Source organism: Schistocerca gregaria, chromosome 2 (assembly GCF_023897955.1).
Source record: "Schistocerca gregaria isolate iqSchGreg1 chromosome 2, iqSchGreg1.2, whole genome shotgun sequence".
In the NCBI taxonomy this organism is placed as follows: Eukaryota; Metazoa; Arthropoda; class Insecta; order Orthoptera; family Acrididae; genus Schistocerca; species Schistocerca gregaria.
This window is the reverse complement of record NC_064921.1, coordinates 597,290,406-597,307,330: the sequence shown is the minus strand read 5'-3', so window position 1 is coordinate 597,307,330 and position 16,925 is coordinate 597,290,406. Positions and strand designations below refer to the sequence as shown.

Sequence of the window (16,925 nt, the reverse complement as noted above, 5' to 3'; positions counted from 1 at the left end):
TGAGGATCATGTAAGATAGTGGGTAATGTTGCACGAACGGAAAGGGAAGCTTGTCGTGCTGTTAGAGGAAAATTTGGACCTGGGAAGAATGAAGAGAGTGTGACATAGGTGTCCAAAGAAGAGGAGGGTGGAGGAATTGGCTTTAATGAGGAGATAGAATAAGATGGAGGGAAAGGAGGCGAGTTATAGTCAGATGGGTGGGGAAGGAGGAGCTGGAAATGTCATTTTGGAAACAAGATGGTTAACACAGAGTGTACATAAAGTCTAGGAACACTTTTAATTATTTAAATGATAATTAACTGAAACCCTCAGCTGCCGACAGGTGTTTTTGATATACCTTGATGGGGACAGCTGAAAATGTGTGCCCCGACCGGGACTCGAACTCGGGATCTCCTGCTTGCATGGCAGACTCTCCATGCATCTGAGCCAAAGAATACACAGATGAATAGAGTGACTGCAGGGACGTATCCCTTGCACGCTTCCTGTGAGACCCACATTCCCAAATGTTCACAATCTACATACGTGATGTACCTGATAGATATTTGCCCATCCACTCATTACTCGTGCACACTATAGTGACGATTCCCGTATACTGTTCAAGCAACCTGTGCGCATTCGCACAGACGAAGGTCAATGGGTGGGTAGCCTTTAACTATATATATGAAAGATAGTAACTGATCTTGGAAGAACAGATACCATTGATGACCGTGCAGCTTCTCTAGAATCAATGATAATGTATATGTGTATCCGGTGGCTCAGATGAATAGAGCATCTGCCATGTAAGCAGGAGAACCCGGGTTCGAGTCCCGGTCATTTATTCTAGAGAAGCTGCACAGTCATCAATGGTATCTTTTCATTCGAGGACAGTTTGTGAACTTGACCACTCCCAGCTAGACCAATTTTTGGAAGTTGTTAGCTCCCTCCTATATGAGAAACTTACTTATTAAAGGAAAGTAATTTAAAAAGATCTCTCCACTACAGAAAACATACCTTGCAGCACATTATGATCTGAATCAAAGCAGAAAATACCAAGGTATCTTCCCATTTGTAGAAAGTGTGGTCGGACTCAGCTCCATTCATTTTAGTAATAAACAGCTCAATCTTCCTAAGGAAAGTCTCAAGAGCAATATTCAGCTCATTTCAAATGAACATCGGACCAGTGATCTCATTGCTGATTTAAAGTTTTCTTTAGATCATGCAGCTGATGATAAAACTAATCAATGAAAAATCTTATGTAAAGCAAGAGACAAAGGGAGACAATTATCTTCCAAAACTGTTTGTAATAAAGTTGGGACAGTAGTCTGTACAATATAATCTGCCCTGATAATCATTATAAATACAAAGTCAGAAATCCAAGAATACCAACCTTTCACCCCCAGATTAAGTCTCACAAGGAATTTTTCCCAATCTGTGCCGTTGTTAATTGTAGAGGCAATACTACTGAACTTGTTTACAAGATTGTATTAAATATGCTCAAACAATTTTATACCTTTGAAACCTCCTACTCTGTCCTAACCAAACAGTACTGAAACTTCCTTGCAGATTACAATTGTGTGCCCGACAGAGACTCGAACTCAGGACCTTTGACTTCCACAGGCAAGTGCTCTACCATCTGAGCTACCGAAGCACGACTCATGGCCGGTACTCACAGCTTTACTTCTGCCCGTATCCGTCTCCTACCTTCCAAACTTTACAGAAGCTCTCCTGCGAACCTGGATCAGATTCGTTTGCCACGAAGACCTAGCCTGTAGGGAAGGGACTGTTTGATGTGGAAAACTAGAAACGGTTGATTTTATAGTAGCGATAGTGTTGAAAGCGGAAAAAGATTTTTTTTTTTTTGTGTTATGGTTTGGAAGTGGGTTAGGTCTTATTGAGTATATATAGGCGGGATAAAATTGTATAGTAGATTACAGTAAAAAGGAGAAGGTGAATACAAAGTGAAACTACTGGCAAAAACAGAAAGAGAAAAAATAAGATGACAGAAAAGATTTCGAAAAGCAACAGTGACAATAACAAACGTAATTGTTGGGTTCAAATTAATGATATGAATATAATAGAGGGAAACATTCCATGTGGGAAAAATATATCTAAAAACAAAGATGATGTGACTTACCAAACAAAAGGGCTGGCAGGTCGATAGACACACAAACAAACACAAACATACACACAAAATTTGAGCTTTTGCAACCGGCGGTTGCTTCGTCAGGAAAGAGGGAAGGAGAGGGAAAGATGAAAGGATGTGGGTTTTAAGGGAGAGGGTAATGAGTCATTCCAATCCCGGGAGCGGAAAGACTTATCCTAGGGGGAAAAAAGGATAGGTATACAAACGCACACGCGCGCACACACACACACACACACACACACACACACACACACACACACACACACACACACACATATCCATCTGCACATACACCGACACAAGCAGACATTTGTAAAGGCAAAGAGTTTGGGCAGAGATGTCAGTTGAGGCGGAAGTACCCTTCAGTATATCCTCTCTTCTCAATATCCGCCAGGCCTCAACCTCCGCTAATTTCAAGTTGCCGCCGCTCATACCTCACCTGTCTTTCAACAACTTCTTTGCCTCTGTACTTCCACCTCAACTGACATCTCTGCCTAAACTCTTTGCCTTTACAAATGTCTGCTTGTGCCTGTGTATGTCGGATGGATATGTGTGTGTGTATGTGTGCGAGTGTATACCTATACTTCGTGGCAAACGAATCTGCTCCAGTTGAGAATCCTTGAACCATTACACTAACAACCTGAAAACAGCTTTCACACCCCGCAACTACCCTCCCAACCTGGTACAGAAGCAAATAAGCAGAGCCACTTCCTCATCCCCTCAAACCCAGAACCTCCCACAGAAAAACCACATAAGTGCCCCACTTGTGACAGGATACTTTCCGGGACTGGATCAGACTCTGAATGTGGCTCTCCAGCAGGAATACGACTTCCTCAAATCCTGCCCCAAAATGAGATCCATCCTTCATGAAATCCTCCCCACTCCACCAAGAGTGTCTTTCAGCCGTCCACCTAACCTTCGTAACCTCTTAGTTCATCCCTACGAAATTCCCAGACCACCTTCCCTACCCTCTCGCTTCTACCCTCGTAACCGCCCCCAGTGTAAAACCTGTCCCACGCACCCTACCACCACCACCTACTCCAGTCCTGTAACCTGGAAGGTGTACACGATCAAAGGCAGAGCCACATGTGAAAGCTTTGTAAAAAGCAAATGTCTGCTTGTGTCTGTATATGTGCGGATGGATATGTGTGTGTGTGCGAGTGTACACCTGTCCTTTTTTCCCCCTAAGGTAAGTCTTCCCGCTCCCGGGATTGGAATGACTCCTTACCCTTTGCCTTAAAACCCACATCCTTTCGTCTTTCCCTCTCCTTCCCTCTTTCCTGAAGAAGCAACCGTCGGTTGCGAAAGCTAGTAACTCTGTGTATGTGTTTGTGTGTTTTACTTATTGTGCCTGTCTACCGGCGCTTTCCCGCTTGGTAAGTCTTGGAATCTTTGTTTTTAATATATATATATATATATATCTTCCACATGGGAAAAATATATTAAAAACAAAGATTCCAAGACGTACCAAGCGGGAAAGCGCCGGTAGATAGGCACAATAAATAAAACACACAAACACACACACAGAATTTCGAGCTTTCGCAACAGGCGGCTGCTTCGTCAGGAAAGAGGGAAGGAAAAGGAAAGATGAAAGGATGTGGGTTTTAAGGGAGAGGGTAAGGAGTCATTCCAATCCCGGGAGCGGAAAGACTTAGGGGGAAAAAAGGATAGGTATATACACGCGCCCGCGCGCCACACACACACACACACACACACACACACACACACACACACACACACACACACACACACACAGAGATATATCCATCCATACATACACAGACACAAGCAGACATATTTAAAGGCAAAGAGTATGTGCAGAGATGTAAGTCAAAGTGGAAGTGTGGAGGCAAAGATGATGTTGAATGACAGGTGAGGTATGAGTGGCAGCAACTTGAAATTAGCGGAGATTGAGGCCTGGTGGATAACGAGAAGAGAGGATATATTGAAGGGCAAGTTCTCATCTCCGGAGTTGGTGGGAAGTATCCAGATAACTCGGACGGTGTAACACTGTGCCAAGATGTGCTGGCCGTGCACCAAGGCATGTTTAGCCACAGGGTGATCCTCATTACCAACAAACACTGTCTACCTGTGTCTATTCATGCGATTCGACAGTTTGTTGCTGGTCATTCCCACATAGAAAGCGTCACAGTGTAGGCAGGTCAGCTGGTAAGTCACGTGGGTGCTTTCACACGTGGCTCTGCTTTTGATCGTGTGTGTGTGTGTGTGTGTGTGTGTGTGTGTGTGTGTGTGTGTGTGTTTCCGTAATCTACCATACATTTTATCCTGTCTAATTATACTCAATAATACGTCATTTACTTCCAAACCATAACCAAAAAATTTTTAACACTTTCAACATAACCGCTGCTATAAAATCCACTGTTCCAAGTTCACAAACATTTCATGTAAACTCGTGAATACTATTTCACAGCTTCAGTTCCTTTCACCCATTAAACAACCATCTGAACTATTTCAAACAACTTTCGTTTTATTTCCATTCCCAAATTTCCCACATAACCGATCATTTTTTAGCAGCTTCCCACAGGTTTAAACGTTATTATTTCTTCATCAAACAATTGTTAGCCTCATTCTAATAACCTGCCAGTACACAACCAGTCCTTTGAATACATTTACACGCATATTTTTCGAGATTTTATTCGAAAAATTTTTTCGAATTTTTTTTCTTATCCGGGAAATTCTTTTCAAAACCTATTTCGAAAAACTTTTCTTTTTCGAAACTTTTTTCGAGAAATTTTTTTCAAAATTTTCCTGAATTTCCCCACCCTTTAATGTGTTTTGGAGACAACGCTACTACCTAACCTTTGCACCCATTGTTGTTCACCAACCTAAGTTCAGCACAGGATCAACATAGCTCATCTCAAACCAACACTTTTTCGACTTTTTTCACACCTTTATCTCTCCCTATATATATTTCTATTTATTTTCACTTTAACCTCATATTACCCTTTCCACCTTCTAATACCATGTCAACCTCACAACACCCCTACAACGATCAGATTAAATTTTATTTACATTCCCTCCACAAACATGCCTTCACCCTAGCCAGATTACGCTCCCATATTTTATTTACTCAGGCTTGTCTGACATTTGGCATTACTCCCAAAGGCCTCACACTTAAAGTTCCCATCTCTGGCTGCAATCCTTCTTTCCATCAGTCCTTATACCAGTTCCAAACAGCACAATCCATAGCCCTCACCCGCCTAATCCTTCACCTACACATCGACTCAGCCAATGAACACACCCGTCAACTCCTATCCCAAATCAAAGTCCTCAATCTTTCCAGTCCCACATCCACACCGGCTGTTCATAGCATCCTCCTACAGGCCAACCGCAAATTAGAACAGCATGCCACCCTCCACCTCAAAAAACTATCCAATCTCCTGGTTTCCCACCTCCGGAAAGGCAGCTCACTCACCCTCCACAACCTTTCCAACAAACCTCAACCTCCTCTCATTGCACACAGACCCAGTCTCTCCCATCTACTCAACCTCCCACTTCCAGCTCCACTCCCCCCAACACCTCAAAATTCTAGTCAACACAATCTGGAACCACAACACCCCAATTCAGTAGTTAACCTTTCCTTCAAACCTCTCTCCCAATCCGAAACCTCTGTCCTATCCAAAGGCCTCACCTTCAGTCCCACTCCCAGGTTCAACCAAACTGCCCTTGTCAAAGATTTACTGTCCTACACTCGTAGTCTCTGCTGGAAATGTCACTTTGCCACGAAGAAAAATAATCGTAATCCTACCCCTAATGATCCAACTCCCCAAGACACTGTCCAAATTGAACCCTGCCTGGAACAGTTCCGTCCTCCATCACAGCGGGACCCACCTCCTCTTCCTCAAAATCACCCTCTCCAAACCTTCCAGGAATTTCTCACTTCCAGCCTTGCCTCTCAATCTTTCTTGAAAAACCTTAATCCTTCTCCCAACATCACCACAGCCGAAGCCCAGGCTATCCGCGATCTGAAAGCTGACCGATCCATCATCATTCTTCCGGCTGACAAGGGTTCCACGACCGTGGTACTTGATCGTCGGGAGTATGTGGCTGAGGGACTGCGTCAGCTTTCAGACAACTCTACATACAAAGTTTGCCAAGGTAATCCCATTCCTGATGTCCAGGCGGAGCTTCAAGGAATCCTCAGAACCTTAGGCCCCTTACAAAACCTTTCACCTGACTCCATCAAACTCCTGACCCCACCGACACCTCGCACTCCTACCTTCTACCTACTTCCTAAAATTCACAAACCCAAACATCCTGGCCGCCCCATTGTAGCTGGTTACCCTACCCTCTAGCTCCTACCCTTGCAACCGCCCCCAGTGTAAAACCTGTCCTATGCACCCTCCCACCACCATCTACTCCAGTCCTGTGTACACGATCAAAGGCAGAGCCACGTGTGAAAGCACCCACGTGATTTACCAACTGACCTGCCTACACTGTGATGCTTTCTATGTGGGAATGACCAGCAACAAACTGTCCATTCGCATGAATGGACACAGGCAGACAGTGTTTGTTGGTAATGAGGATTACCCTGTGGCTAAACATGCCTTGGTGCACGGCCAGTACATCTTTGCACAGTGTTACACCGTCCGAGTTATCTGGATACTTCCCACCAACACCAACCTATCCGAACTCCGGAGATGGGAACTTGCCCTTCAATATATCCTCTCTTCTCGTTATCCACCAGGCCTCAATCTTCGCTAATTTCAAGTTGCTGCCACTCATACCTCACCTGTCATTCAACATCATCTTTGCCTCCACACTTCCCCTTTGACTTACATCTCTGCACATACTCTTTGCCTTTAAATATGTCTGCTTGTGTCTGTGTATGTATGTATGGATGGATGTGTGTGTGTGTGTGTGTGTGTGTGTGTGTGTGTGTGTGTGTGTGTGTGTGTGTGTGTGTGTGTGAGTATATACCTATCCTTTTTTCCCCCTAAGGTATGTCTTTCCGCTCCCTTAAAACCCACATCCTTTCACCTTTCCTTTTCCTTCCCTCTTTCCTGACGAAGCAGCCGCCGGTTGCGAAAGCTCAAAATTCTGTGTGTGTGTTTTATTCATTGTGCCTATCTACCGGCGCTTTCCCGCTTGGTAAGTCTTGGAATTTTTGTTTTTAATCAATACTCTTTATGGGTTGCTGAGATACAATGATCTTTAAATTAACCAGAATGCAGCACGTAAAGAAAAAACACATTTTCAGAAGTTTTTGAGCAAGCAATTTGTGTAACTTGGTACGAATCATCTCAAACTTTTAACAAAGGTAGATAAATCGATACAGCTAAAACAATTTTTTTTATCTAATAATCTTCATCGATTGTGGAGATACAATGACTTAAAGTTGAACTAAATGCAGTTTGTAAAATATGTTCTTACATGAACTGAATGTGTGGTTGCTTCTTAAAGTTGATAAAATACATAAAAAATGAAATCTTACTAAAAATTGAATTTTCAAAAATATAGTGTAATTCACACTTCACACACAAAAAAGGGTTCAAATTTTGTGCAAAAGTAGACAAATACATGTAATTAATAGTTGTCCTATTGTTTTGAGAAAGTTTCATCCAATGCCATGACACAGCACTTTAAAGTTGCACACAAAATCTTCAGAAACTACTATGAAATCTTGTATAAAAGTTATTTTCAAACAAAAGAAGCTAAAGTTCATCAATTTTCATACAGGATTTGAAAGATGACAATATTTTGTCATGTATATTGTGTTTCAGAGATCTGCTGATCTCATTTCAGTCACACATACTCATCCTTAATTCAGGTTGGCTGTTGCAATGTTTCATGGTAGAGCTAAAGTTGGGAACCACAATGCAAAATGCTCTTACCACAGCACAAAAATAGGTCCACCCTTGCCAGAGGTAGGAATGAAAAGAATGGAACTAGTTTTTGACTTATCTGGCAATATCAAAGACATTTAAATCTTTAAAGTTAATCCTACTTCCCCAAGACGATGAGCTGTCTTGGCTGCAATGTCTTGGCACACCAGCATCTTGCAATTTATAAGCTCAAGTCCCTGATCCTGTGCCCAAAATCCAGGACATTTGCCAGCCACAGTAAATAATATGTAATATCATATGACTGAAGAGCATACTTGTAATAGCTAAAAGAGTTTTTCTGAGGGATAAAATTTCTGGGCGTGGATTTTTTCCTGGAGGAACCCTAAGGCAAGTTTTTGGTTTTAGGTTGGGGGTGACTGATTGTTTCCTGGAGAGGACCTTTTCTCCCCCTAATCCATACCCTGTTACATGTATGGTGATGATGCAAGAGAGACTATAAGCACATTTATGTGCTTCTACAGAGTGGGATACATCTATAATAGGAAGTATCGGAGCTTGGCAGTGCATCTCTAATCGAAAATAGCACATTGTGGGGATGCATGCACCCTAAACTTTAATGACTTTTTGTGTTATACTGCACGACACGACAAATGCCATGCTGGATGACATGATGGCATGTCATGCTGTACAATATTACATCAAGTATCATGTTATTTTACTTGATACACTGCATGATATTTCATGACATGGGTACTAATACTAACAAGTGAAAAAAGTGTGTGTATGTCAAGATGTTTTGAATTAAATGTCTCGAAGCTGCCAGGTAAATTGAGAAGCTACTTCCCTTAGGAAATATTCGCCTCCTGCACCCCCCCCCCTTTTTTTTTGCCATGATAAGTGTGTTTTTCATTCTGGTTGTCTTCATATTTGATTTGCTCCTCCCCCTTCCATTCTCCCCTAATCTGTTATACTCAAAGTTTTTCCTATTCATCTTTCTGTGTCTTTTTATGGCTCCCCTATGTCAATTTGTAGTTTATGATAAGGTGTTTTTCACCTCTGTTTTACATGACAACTGGATCCCATACTTAAGACTTTCATTGTTTAATCAACTAAGTTTTAAAGTTTCTCAAATTTACTCACTTCTTAGTAATATGAGACCTACATATCTGAGTTGTAACTATTTCTTTATTGTTCCAGTCTGACAATGTGTCTGATGACGTGTAATCGGAATTAATAAACAATTACATAATTGCAACAGACTGCTCGCTTGTCTGAATCCGTTATACATAAATTTTAGTGAATAGGTTTTTGAATGTTATGTTACAGTGAGTTACTGTGGCAGTTTAGCCACGGAGTCAAGCAGAGTCCACATCCAGTACTGGTGACTGGAGAGAGCTCCTGGTTGTACTGGTTACCTGTCCTGTTATGCCTTTAGGCAATTGTTAATGCTTGTGTGTGTGTGTGTGTGTGTGTGTGTGTGTGTGTGAAAGGGGGGGGGGGGAGGAGAGGAAGGAGGGATGGAAAGGGTGGTTACAAGTTTCACTGAGAGTAATGGGAAGGAGACTTGAAAAGGAAAATCTGAAAGGAGGAGGGTCAGGTGAAGAAAAGCAACACAGGGCACAAAAATGGCGAGATGATGTAAAGAATGAGCCATTTGAAGCCAAAATTAAGTGATTCTAGCATAGCTCCAACTTTTACACAACCCCTTTCTTATCCTTCTACAGCCTAGCTTTTAGTGGTTCCCAAGTTAAAGTTTGGCTGTAGTATAGCATGCTACATTTACAATGCTAAAATTTTGAAACAATCATAATAGTTTCCTTCACTGGTCAAACAAAGCACAATATTTTTAATGACGCTGTACTTGAGCCTTGCATCCTGTAAATTGCAGGTGTAGACTCCACAGTCATTTTATTGTGGTCATTGTGAAATAACAACAATAATAATAGCAACATAACTACTGAATATACTAGTATTGCTGTTCTCATTGAGATAATTGGACATCTTTTTGATTTAATATGGGATCTATGGTAAAAGAAACATACCATCCTCAGATTAAAAATTAATGTTGATGAAATAGTGATGGGCCAATACTTTGTATGGCGATCAAGTCGGGCTCTCATCTTGTCTAATGGTGTCTCTGGCTCAGTTTCATCATATTTTCGTTTCAGAGGTATCAGTTTGTTATTCTGCATTAGCACACCAAAATCCTAAAATGAAGAAAATATAAAATCAGTGGATTCACTCAACACTGGCAGGAAACTGTACATGATGATGATGATGATGATGATGATGATGATGATGATGATGATGATGAGATAAATAACATGCTTTGCTTTACTTAAAAGCACATTTAGTTATACATGTACATTAACATAGTTTTTTTGTGTCATATTTAAATGTCAACAAATAATTGTGTTTGCAGAAAGAAAATGAATTGGGAGTATGAGTCACTGACAATAGCAACATTCAAAATACTGGTACTGTATGCACTATCTCACTCAGTAATCACATTTGATGGTGGTCTGTCTCTCTTCTTGAATACTGGGGTAATACAGCAAGTATGATATCTTTCAAAACATCACAACACACTGATCTAGTTACCTGGCTGAAAACCCATGAACTTTTTGTCATTACACGTGGATAAATACTCTAGTATAATTTCATGATGCTTATGTAGAAATAATGAGGTACAACCCCTAAACAAAATGTGCTTCTGATGAGCCTGAAACTGAAAGTTTACAGTCAGTCTGTATAACCAGATTTTACTTATACTATTGATACACAGACTTTCTAGAACTAAGGAGTGCTCAAGGAGCAGCTGGGTGCTGCATGGTGGTACACAATATACAAGATGAAATAAAAACATGGAATGGAAGACACAGTTATGGCTATAAAGAAACCACAATGGATGTGGGTATGGCATTTAGGTAATGTATAGTAAATCTACTTAGGAAGTTCTTGTCTGGATTCCATGAGATAAAAAACAGATCTAGATAATGACATAATGGAAGGTGGATAGATGGCAAAAATGAACTTGCAGGAGTGACATGGGGAAGTCTGGAGAAGACCAATATCCAGTAATGGATGTCAAATGGCTGATAATGATAACTATGAATGAAGTGTGACAACAGGCATTTTCAAAAATTTGAAAAAAAGTAAGATGTCAACCCAAAGACTTCTAATTAGCCCTTTGATAGCGTGCCACAAGAAACAATAACAATTATAACTATTTCATTTCTGTCATTTGTATCTATGCTACTTAATGTAAAGGGAGCAACCAATGCAAATAAAATATTTCCAAACTCAGTTGATAATGTCATATCCACACAATCCTCTGGTTACAAAGCTGGTTACAAAGTATCAACTGCCAATGCTTTTCAAATGTGAAATTACCCTTATTATTCAAGGCACAGATTACAAATATCCAACAAAGAGAGGTACAGTACATTTAAATCAGTTGACAGAAGAGCAACCTGATTTCTATGAGAACATGGTAAATAGGTTTCAGAAGAGTAAGTTCAAAAATATTGCTACATTTTTGTATCATCCTGGTTATAATATGAACATAACTAATTACATACACCATGCCAAAATGGTATATGGGACAATTTCTTTTAATAAAATTAAGTACATTGTAGATAGATCAATAACTGCTGTACAGTTTACCAAGAAGAGCAGCCATAGTGAAATAAATTGATGTAATGAAATAGATTCAGCTCTTTGAAGGTTCTTAAAAGAAATAATCAATGAGAATAGACCTCTTAAACAAGTAAGTGATAAAAATAGCATAAAATTTAAAAAAATGAAGAAGCTAAATTAGTACCGTTATCCGATAATCTGTCACACGACCTCCACAACCTTCACTGATAGAAGGAGGATCTTCCAAGACACTACGTGCAGTTACTAAAGTGTGGACAAATATTTCTCCGCCATGAGCAGCAAGCAAATGTGAAATTATCTTTCCTCCAGTTTTCCTTGGCATTTCCAACATGACAGAACGACCATTCAGCAAGAAGTTTATGAGACACGAAGAAGGCCGGCTATGGAACAAGATAGCAATAGATTAAATTAGATACACTGTTCATTGTGGAGATCTACAGAGAAGAACCCCTAAAGGATGTGGAGGATGTCAAACAAACAAAAATACACAATAAATATTTACAGAAAACCCTCATATATTAACATTCTTTCCGCAGATCTTAAGTGAGATGATCCTCAAGGATGCGGAAAATTTAACAAATTATACACTTTTGTTATATTCACATTAATTAAAAACTTGTGACAAATATTTCAATATACACACACTAATGTATATAAAACAATACCAAGGCTAATGCACCCAAGCACTTACAAGAACAAAATAAGTTTGCAAGTCACTTACACAAATCCCACTGCTGCGCTGAAGTGGTAGCAAAGTCGAGTATTTCATAGCATTCATATTATGAGATATAATTAATAATAAAAACATCAATATATTCTACTAAAAAAATCATCAATGAGGACAAGAAGTTAACCATCAATAAATACTTTTGTTTCCTCTTAAACTGTACTTAATTAGTAGTTGCATCTTGTATGCTTGTTGACAAGCTACTGAAAATTACTGAATAATAGACATCATTCTGTTCGAAAATTGACTGACTTTTAAGTCTTTATGAAGAATATTCTTAAATTTTATTTGCTATTTATCACAAAGTTTATATCATCTGTAAATAAAATGCACTCATCATCTGGTAATGTTGCTGTTGAAAGAACGTCAATAAGAACAATAAAAAGTAAGAGTCCTAAGAATGAAGCTTTTGACAAACACACAAACATACATACTAAAAGTGTATTGAATGCACTAGGACTGAAACATTTGCATGGTTTTGGCACATTTTTTTGAATTATACACACTCCACTTTGATCAAGTTGTCTGTACTTGTTAGTATGATTCTTTATGATTTTCCATGTGCATAGTACCTATAATAACACGATAACCTTCCGTAACGGTTAAAACACTAGTTAGAGGATGAACACGTTTAATACAGTGAAACCCAAGTGCATATACAGGACTGTGTTAGCCTTGTCAGCTACACTATCCAGTGGCGGAGCTATGTATGTGTTAAGGGGGGTGGGGAGAGTTGCAATGTCTCTGAAGAAAGACAATGTTCAGAAGAAGATCAGCAACATATTTAAACTCTCCTTTACATGCCTGCCAACCGCTCAATGCCTCAGCTAGAGGGTGAGTAGTTACCATTACTCCTTTCATTATTTGTATTCTATTCAAAACCTTCCAATACCATTTTATCATACTTAAGTGATGAGAAAAGACAAGTAAGTAACAAGAATGCAAAATACACTACTGACCAAAACATTAAACAACAGGGTGTGCATAATGTTATTACATGCAGAACTGGAGATACGGCTCAAGCATAGGATTTTCTCCGAATAACAAAGAATTACGAAGGAAAAAATATTTGAACATATATGCATTCATTGCAGTGTGAAGGAGAAAGTATTCACTTCCTCCTAGGTTCAAATTTTGCTTCTTTTGCTGGTTTCAGAAAATTATGATTGATGTAACAGAAAGCTGACAGTCTTAAATATCATAAAGCATTTGGCAGTGGGTCAAGTGGCTCAATGCAACTGCACTAACAGTAATTCCCAGTTTGGAAAAATTTGCACTACAGATTAAGAAAATTATAAGAGGTAATCAAAAAGTTTCTGTTTGAAGGTTATACATTCCAGAATTATTATGTCAATCGGACAAATTTGCCATGAGCATTGAAGCAATCATCCACTGATGCACCAAGCTGAAGATACCTGTTTGGTAAAAGGCCAGGTCCTGCTGCATGGAGAAGTCTCTAATTGCCTACTGCACATCCTCATGCAATAGGAATCACAAACCCTTCAAGGACATTTTTAAGGGACTGCAGGTATGATAATCGCATTTGTAATTATCAGAAGCATAGGGTGGGTGCTCAAGTGTCTCTCACTACCATTGGCATAACTTCTGTGTTATGGCATTTGTGGTCTGGGGAAGTGCTTCATCATGAAGCAGCAGCACTCACTGCCACTGCTTTCCAGGACATTTTCCCCAGATATGCTTCCTCACACACATTCTTCATTCTCTGATGGATGTCTACCAGTGTTTGTCCTTGAGCAGCCAGTACATTAGTCCTGTTTGGATGTGTTTGGTAATAACGTCGCCATAGTTTACGTTTCCACATTTACCGCATACATGTTGTAAATAAACAAATGCCACACTAATCCCTTTCCTATATGTTGGTGACTATAAACCCACACCAGAATTGTGCTATGTTGCATATATACTGCAGCACAGCCCTGAAATGGAAACTTTTTTATTGCCCTTTAGATGTTAAATAATAGCAAGATAGGTCTATAACTAATTAATTTCTGAAGAAAAGGACAGATTGCTACTCACTGTAGAGATGACCTGCTGAGGTGCAGTAACAATGAAAAGACAGCTTTTGGCCAAGGCCTTCTTCAGCAAAGAAAACAAGCACAAATTCACGCAAGCAAGCACACTTCAATCACACATGCCCACTGCTGCCAGTAGCTGCAAGTGGTCAGAGCCACTAGTGATGGTGGTCACCAATGTAACGGTCTGCATCTCAATGGGGCAACTTTCTGGTAAGTAGCAATCTATTCTTTTCCTAATACTGCTAATATTCCAACCTGGAGTTTCCATTGTTTAATTAATTTATCAACTTTTCTTACAATCCTCGAGGTTAATAATTAAGTCTCGTCTACAGCAACAGGCTAATCTCCGGAAGGCACATGTCTGTGCTATCTGAATGACACAGGACTAGGATCAGATCACATAGTCACAGTCCTTATAAGTGGCTCCTTCATTTAAACAACTTATGACCATATGCACAGTAGAAAGTTGTTATGTTCCCTGGATCAGATGAATTATGCACATAATTTCTTGTATAATGCTTAATATATGTACAGTCTTCCCCTATTTTCTATCATTATCACAACTTTTTTTCTCTGGCGTTTCCTGCTTATCACTGCAGATCCTGTCAATTCATCTCTTTTCAATTCATATTCCTAATTTTAACCTTTCTTTTTCTTGTCTTCCTTTGTACCTATTTTCTCCGTTTATGACTTAATTTTCTCACCTTTTAAAAATTAGTATTAATATGTATGTTATTAAACAATTACATTCAGCTGTTGTTGTACTTCATCTATGTGTCTCAGAGACAAAATTGTTAACAATTCATCATGTCTCCATTCATTTATGTATCATAAAAAACCTCATGGCAATTGTTTTTATCCATAACAAGTTTTCAATGCACAACAGTGTCCACTAAATACAGCAATGCTCTTCCCCAACCACCATGGAAATATCTCTTTAAATAGTTACATGAACCATGGATCTTGCTGTTGGTGGGGAGGCTTGCATGCCTCAGCGATACAGATAGCTGTATCGAGGGTGCAAACACAATGGAGGGGTATCTGTTGAGAGGCCAGACAAACCTGTGGTTCCTGAAGAGGGGCAGCAGCCTTTTCAGTACTTGCAGGGCAACAGTCTGGAAGAGTGACTGATCTGGCCTTCTAACACTAACAAAAACAGCTTTGCTGTGTTGGTACTGCGAATGGCTGAAAGCAAGGGGAAACTACAGCTGTAATTTTTCCCAAGGGCATGCAGCTTTACTGTACAATTACATGATGGAGTGTCCTGTTGGGTAAAATATTCTGGAGGGAAAATAGACCCGCATTCAAATTACTGGGCGAGGACTACTCAGGAGGATGTCAGTATCAGGAGAGAGAAAACTGGCATTCTACAGATCAGAGCATGGAATGTTATATTCCGTAATCGGGCAGGTAGGTTAGAAAATTTAAAAAGAGAAATGGATAGGTTCAATTTAGATATAATGGGAATTAGTGAGGTCCGGTGGTAGGAGGAACAAGACTTCTGGTCAGGTGACTACACAGTTATAAATACAAAATCAAACAGAGATAATGCAGGAGTAGGTTTATTAATGAATAAAAAAATAGGAGTGTGGGTAGGTAACTACAAACAGCATAGTGAATGCATTATTGTGGCCAAGATAGATACGAAGCCCACACCTACCACAGTAGTACAAGTTTATATGCCAATGAGCTCCACAGATGACGAAGAGATTGATAAGATAAAAGAAATTATTCCGATAGTGAAGGGAGACGAAAATTAAAATTAATAGTTATTGATGACTGGAATTCAATAGTAAGAAAAGGAAGAGGAGGAAACATAGTAGGTGAATACAGAATGGGGGTAAGGAGTGAAAGAGGAAGCCACCTGGTATAATTTTGCACAGAGCATAACTTAATCATAGCTAACACTTGGTTCAAGAATCATGAAAGAAGGTTGTATACATGGAAGAGGCCTGGAGATGCTGGAAGGCTTCAGATAGATTATATAATGGTAAGACAGAGATTTAGGAACCAGTTTATAAACTGTAAGACATTTACAGGGACAGATGTGGACTATAACCACAATCTATTGGTTATACACTGTAGATTAAAACTGAAGAAATTGCAAAAGGGTGGGAATTTCAGGAGATGGGACCTGGATAAACTGACAGAACCAGAGGTTGTGGAGAGTTTCAGGGGGATCATTAGGGAACAATTGACAAGAATAGGGAAAAAAATAAAGTAGATGAAGAATGGGTAGCTTTGAGAGCTGAAATAGTGAAGGCAGCAGAGCATCAAGTAGGTAAAAAGATGAGGGCCAGTAAAAATCCTTGGGTAACTGAAAAGATAAAAATGCAGTAAATGAAGCAGGCAAAAAGGAATACAAATGTCTCAAAAGTGAGATCGACAGGAAGTGCAAAATGTCTTAGCAGGGACAGCTAGAGGGCAAATGTAAGGATGTAGAAGCATATACCACAAGGTGAAAGATAGATAATGCCCACAGAACAATTAAAGAGACCTTTGGAGAAAAGAGAACCACTTGTATGAATATCAAGAGCTCAGATAGAAACCAAGTTATAAGCAAAGAAGGGAAA

The 16,925-nt window shown here is 39.7% G+C and overlaps 1 protein-coding gene across 1 annotated transcript in view; it reads right to left on the bottom strand.

Annotated features, from left to right (window-relative positions):
- The window catches only part of LOC126334521 (integrator complex subunit 13), a 132,995-nt gene that overhangs the window by 26,146 nt on the left and 89,924 nt on the right, over nucleotides 1-16,925 (bottom strand). Inside the window, exons 8-9 of the mRNA XM_049996873.1 lie at nucleotides 11,753-11,969; nucleotides 9,972-10,136 (exon numbers count right to left, since the gene is read on the bottom strand). Of these exons, the coding sequence (XP_049852830.1) occupies nucleotides 9,972-10,136; nucleotides 11,753-11,969 (382 nt within the window). The remainder of the gene's footprint in view (nucleotides 1-9,971; nucleotides 10,137-11,752; nucleotides 11,970-16,925) is intronic.